The 6,641-nt window shown below is 36.5% G+C and overlaps 1 protein-coding gene across 4 annotated transcripts in view; it reads left to right on the forward strand.

Moving 5' to 3' along the window:
• The window catches only part of PTGER3 (prostaglandin E receptor 3), a 243,359-nt gene that overhangs the window by 175,420 nt on the left and 61,298 nt on the right, over positions 1-6,641 (forward strand). The window contains exon 4 of one of the 4 annotated variants that reach the window (XM_054691023.1): positions 628-1,135. The exons of the other annotated variants lie outside the window; for them this stretch is intronic. Coding sequence (XP_054546998.1) covers positions 628-640 — 13 coding nt within the window. The 3' untranslated portion in view covers positions 641-1,135. Of the gene's footprint in view, positions 1-627; positions 1,136-6,641 lie in introns of those variants that run through there. 4 annotated transcript variants of the gene reach the window in all.

The following is a 6,641-nucleotide window of genomic DNA, read 5'->3' on the forward strand; positions in this document are numbered from 1 at the left end:
GAAATGGAAAATATAAGAAAGAGCCAAATGGAAAATTTAAAGCTGAAAAGTAAAATAACTGAAATAAAAATTTCAGATGATGGTTCAACAACAGACTGAAGAGGCCAGAGAAAAGGGAACTGTTGAAGATATTATAGTAATTTAGAAATCAGCTAATCTGAACAACAGTGGGAGAATAAATAGGAAATAAGAGAACAAAATCTCAGTGGTGAACTGAGATCTTACAGATCTGGTGAATTGTGACAAAGGTGTCTCAAAAGTACAGAAGAAAGAGGGTGAGGTTGAAAAATAGTCAAAACATTTCTCAAACTTTGTAGAAATACTATATAAAAACAGACAAGAGCCAACAGATTAAAAAAAAAAACAACAACAACACAAACTCCAGTAAATACAGGCCAATACATATCAAAACAAAACTGAAAATAAAGAAAGAATCTTAAAAGCAGAAAGAGAGAAATGACATCTTATCAAGGGGGAAATTTGAATGACAATAGATTTCTCATCAGAATTCTCAGCTGTCAGAAAAACTAGCATGATTTTCAAATTATAAAAGAAAAGAATTATCAACTCCCCCCTTTTTTTTTTAAATCTGGTCTCAAGGAGTGAATTCTTTGTCTTTTTCTTCAGGTATGAAGATTAAAAAGACATTTTCAGTCCTGCATCGCCATTTTAGAACAGGGACATTTCTTCAGTAGAGACTACTTGAAACCAGCAGAAGGCTCCCAGAGAAGCCAGAGGTGAGCTGGGAAGTTCGCCTATGCCAGGCCCCTTTTGGCCTACAGTCCGAGCCCAGAGGGGGAACAGGCATCCAAGACTGGGGCAGACCAGGCACTCAGAGGAGTGCAAACCCACATTGCCTTTTTAGAACAATGACCTTTCTTCAGTAAAGCCTGATTGAAACCGGCAGATGGCTTCTGGAGGAGCCAGAGGTGAGCTGGGAAGTACGCCCAAGAGGCCGGCCAGTACCAGCAACACAGTGTCCCAATGCATACGGCAAATTAGAAAACAGACAGTAGGGAGTAGAAAAACCACACGCAACCCAGAAACTCCTCAGGAAAAAAGCACACCACAAAAAGAAAACCAACCCCCCAGATTGCAAAGACAGGAACTTAGAAGAACTTCTGAGCCTTCCAGAAAGAGAATTTAAAATTGCTGTGATTAAAAAACTGACAAAAGTCATAAAGGAAAACAATGATAAGGGAAAAATAATCTACGCTCAGAAGAATGAAATTGAGTCCCTAAAGAGGGAAGTAAAAGAAATGCAGGAGATCAAAGAATTAATGGAGGTGCTAAAGAACTCTGAGAAAAGCAATGAAAGCAGAATAGATGAAATGGAAGAACGAATAAGTACTCTTGAAGACACAGAAATAAAAAGAATCAAAACAGAAAAGGAAAGAGAAGTACAAAGGAAAAAGACCGAAGAAAGACTGAGAGAACTATCTGACTCCATAAGGAAAGGAAATATAAGAGTTATAGGAATCCCAGAAGGAGAGGAGAGAGATGTAGGAACAGGGAAAATATTCAAGGAGATAATTGAAGAGAATTTCCCAAATGTGAAGAAGAAGCTGAAAATTGATATACAAGAGCAAGAAGAACACCAAACTTCCACGACGAAAGGAAAAATACAGCAAGACACATAATAGTAAGCTCCCAAGAATCCAGGACAAGGAAAAAATAATGAAGCTGACAAGAGGGAAGAAACAGATAACATTCAAAGGAAAACCAATCAGACTGACATCAGACTTCTCTGAAGAAATACTACGGGCAAGGAGAGAGTGGAGGGACATAGTCAACAGACTCCAAGAAAACAGATGCCAACCAAGAATACTCTATCCCACAAAGCTCTCCTTCCTCTATGAAGAAAGAATAAGGACCTTCCCAGACAAACAGAAACTCTGGAATTTCATTACGACTAAACCCCCACTCCAAAAAATACTACAAGGAGTCCTAAAGCCAGAATCTCAGAGGGACGAATAACAACGAAAGAAGGCCAAAAAAAAAAAAAGTTATTAAAAGAATAAATTAAAAAAATCAAAAGAAAGACAAATATAATGGCAAATACAGATGCTAATATAACAGTATTAACTCAAAATGTAAATGGACTAAACACTTCAATAAAAAGACACAGAGTCACAGGCTGTCTCCAGAAAACACATTTAGCTACAAAAGATAAAAATAGACTCAAAGTTAAAGGATGCAAAACAATCCTACAAGCAAATGGACCAAAAAAGAAAGCAGGAACAGCTATACTTATATCAGATAAAACAGATTTCAAACTCAAAAAGATAAAAAGAGACCCCAACGGTCACTACATTATGATCAAGGGGACAATACTTCAAGAAGAAATAACACTCATTAACATATATTCACCAAATGAAGGGGCACCAAAATATATCAAACAACTATTGTCATCGCTGAAAACAGACATCAGAGAAAACACATACGTAGTGGGAGACTTCAATACACCACTATCAACAATGGATAGATCAACAAGACAGAAAATAAGAAAAGACACTAAAGCTCTAAATAAGGATCTAGAGCGCTTGGGCTTAACAGACATCTATAGAACACTAAACCCAAAAATATCTGAGTACACATTTTTCTCAAGCGCACACGGATCATTCTCCAGGATTGATCACATACTGGGACACAAGACAAACATCAACAGATACACCAAGATTGAAATCATACAAACCATCTTTTCTGACCATGAAGGCATGATACTAGAAATAAACCATAAAAAGAAGGCAAGGAACTCTCCTGCCTCATGGAGATTGAAAACCACACTTCTGGAAGAACACTGGACTAACAAGGAGATCAAAGAAGAAATTAAAAAATTCTTTGAATTGAATGACTAGGAGGACACCAATTTCCTAAATGTATGGGATGCAGCAAAAGCAGTAATAAGAGGAAAATATATAGCAATAGAGGCTCACCTCAAGAAACAAGAAAGAACTCAAAGAAACAACCTAATCTCGAAGCTCAAAGATCTAGAAAAAGAACAACAACAACAAAAAACCCAAAAACCAGTAGAAGAAAAGAAATAATAAAAACCAAAGCAGAAATAAATGAAATGGAAACTACAAAGCCAATCCAAAAGATCAATGAAACCAAGAGCTGGTTCTTCGAAAAAAATCAATAAAATAGACAAACCCCTAGCCAGACTCACAAAGGAAAAAAGGGAGAAAGCACAAATAAACAGGATCATAAATGAAAGAGGAGAAATCACAAGGGACACAGCAGAAATCAAAAAAATAATCAGTAACTACTATGAAGAGTTATATGGAAACAAGTTCAACAATCTAGAGGAGATGGACAAATTCCTACAACTCTACAATCACCCAAAGCTAGATAAAGAAGAACTATTTCTTCTAAACAGCTATTTCTTCTAAACTATTTCTTCTAAACACCTAAACAGACCAATTACAAGCAGCGAAATTGAAATGGTAATCAAAAACTTCCCCAAAAACAAAAGCCCAGGACCTGATGGATTTACAAATGAATTCTACCAAACATTCAGAGACGAATTAGTGCCTGTCCTTCACAAACTCTTCCAAAAAATTGAGAAGGAAGGGACAATACCAAACACGTTCTATGAAGCCAACATTACACTAATACCAAAACCAAACAAGGACAACACAAAAAAGGAAAACTATAGGCCAATCTCCCTAATGAACACTGATGCAAAAATCCTCAATAAAATTTTAGCTATCAGAATCCAACAATGTATCCATAAGATAATTCACCACGACCAAGTAGGATTCATTCCAGGGACACAAGGATGGTTTAACATCCGAAAATCAATCACCGTTATCCAACACATCAACAAAAAGAAATATAAAAACCATATGATAATATCAATAGATGCTGAGAAAGCTTTCGACAAAGTGCAACACCCATTCATGATAAAAGCCCTTGAAATTCTTGGGATACAAGGAACGTACCTCAACATCATAAAGGCCATCTATGACAAGCCAACAGCCAGTATCATTCTCAATGGTGAAAAGCTGAAAGCAATTCCATTAAGATCTGGAACAAGACAAGGATGTCCACTCTCACCACTGCTTTTCAATATAATACTGGAAGTCCTAGCCAGAGCAATAAGACAAGAGAAAGACATCCAAGGAATCCAAATAGGAAAAGAAGAAGTCAAACTATCACTATTTGCAGATGATGTGATAATATACGTAGAGAACCCCAAAAACTCCACAGAAAAACTAATTCAACTAATCAATCAGTTCAGTAAAGTGGCAGGATACAAAATCAACACGCAAAAGTCAGTAGCCTTCCTATACACAAACAATAAATCTGAAGAAGAAGAAAACAAAAAAAATCAAATATTTGGGAATAAATCTAACAAAAGAGGTAAAGGACCTATACAAAGAAAACTATAAAACACTGTTAAAAGAAATAGAAGAAGACACAAAGAAATGGAAAGACATCCCCTGCTCATGGATTGGAAGAATAAACATTATTAAAATGGCCATCCTACCAAAAGCAATATACAGATTCAATGCTATTGCAGTCAAAATTTTCAATGTCATTCTTCAAAGAAATAGAACAATTATTGATGAAATTCATATGGAATCACCCAAAACCCCAAATAGCCAAAGCTCTCCTGAAAAAAAAAGAAGGGAATGGAGGCATCACACTCCCAGACTTCAAACTATACTACAAAGCCATAATCATCAAAACTGCATGGTATTGGACCAAGCACAGACACTCAGACCAATGGAATCGAATAGAAAATCCAGAAATAAACCCACAGATTTATGGTCAACTAATCTTTGACAAAGGAGCAAAGACTATGCATTGGAGCAAAGAAAGTTTGTTCAATAAGTGGTGCTGGGAAAACTGGGTCGCTACATGCAAAAGAATGAAGCTTGACTACTACCTAACACCATACACAAAAACCAACTCAAAATGGATTAAAGAACTAGACATAAGACCTGAAACCATAAAATACATAGAAGGAAATATAGGCAAAACACTACATGATATGCACATCAAAGACATCTTTACAGACACATCACCCAAAGCAGTGATAGTGAAGGCAAAGACTACATCAAATTAAAGAGCTTCTGCACAGCAAAAGAGACAATAACAAAAACAAAGAGAAACCCCACCAACTGGGAGAACATTTTGGCACACAACACTAATGATAAAGGACTGATCACAAAAATCTGCAAAGAGCTGATGAGACTCAACAAAAACAAAGAAAATAATCCAGTCAAAAAATGGGCAGAAGAGCTAAAAAGAAACTTCTCTGAAGCGGAAATGCAAATGGCCAACAGGCATATGAAAAAATGTTCAACACCACTTGTAATCAGGGAAATGCAAATCAAAACTACCATGAGATACCATCTTACACCAGTGAGAATGGCACATATTAAAAAAACTAGCAACAACAAATGTTGGTGAGGGTGTGGAGAAAAAAGAACTCTCCTGCACTGTTGGTGGGAGTGCAAACTGGTCCAACCACTATGGAGAGCTGTGTGGAGATTTCTGGACCTACTAAACATAGAGCTTCCATATGATCCAGCAATTCCACTCCTAGGTATTTACCCAAAGGACACAGAAACATCAACTCCAAAGAGCACCTGCACCCCTATGTTTGTAGCAGCACTGTTTACAATAGCTAAGCTTTGGAAACAACCCAAATGCCCAAAAATAGATGACTGGATCAAGAAGATGTGGTACATATACACCATGGAATATTACTCAGCAGTCAAAAAAGATAAACACATGCAATTTGCAGCAACATGGATGGAGCTGGAAGGGATCATGCTCAGCGAAATAAGCCAGAAAGAAAAAATACCGGATGGTCTCACTCATAGCAGGAATCTAGAAAACTTAAATAAGGGACCAGGAAAAAGAATAACCATAAGAAATTAAAAATTAAAATCAACAAACAACTATGAACCAGAGACACTCTATGGGAGGTGGGGGCGGGGAGTGGAGGAATTGGATCAAAATAAGGGGGTCACAATTGTATGGGGAATATAAAAATAAAATTTATGATATATAAATGCCTACAAATCAGTTTTTTAAATTTTCACAATAGGTTTTCCTTAGTCCTTCCTTTTGTCCAAATATATGTTACTTATTTTACTTTGTTTAAAACACATAGTTCTTGCCATACACCAAGCACTATTCTAAGGGCTCTGTAAATATATGCTCCTCATTTTAACAAACATATGAAGTCTACATATGAATACCCCATATTTTAGAGTTTTCTGACCCAGGGAAATTAGTCATCTGACCATACCTAAATAGGGGGAACTAAATGGAGGAGTCAGGATTTGAACCCAGCCCTCATAGAAAAAAAAAAAAAAAAGACATTTTCAAATGAATGAAAACTGAAAGAATTTGTCACCAGCAGGAATCTTACAATAGCAAGAAGGAAAAAAGAACCAAATGCACACTTACTTGCAAGACTTCTCCTCTTAAGTGCTCTATGTTTCAACAGTCAAAGCAAAAACACAATGTTCACTAATGTGAATCTCAATATGTGCAGAGGAAATATTTAAAATACTTGTAAATTAAGGAAAGTAAAGGGTCTTAAAAAGAGGTAAGCTTCTCTACTTTAATTCCCACACCAGCAGATCTTTGTGGTGATGGAAGAATTCTGCATCGTGATT

Source organism: Talpa occidentalis, unplaced genomic scaffold, assembly GCF_014898055.3.
Source record: "Talpa occidentalis isolate TD23 unplaced genomic scaffold, MPIMG_talOcc4v2.1 talOcc4.9, whole genome shotgun sequence".
NCBI lineage: Eukaryota > Metazoa > Chordata > Mammalia > Eulipotyphla > Talpidae > Talpa > Talpa occidentalis.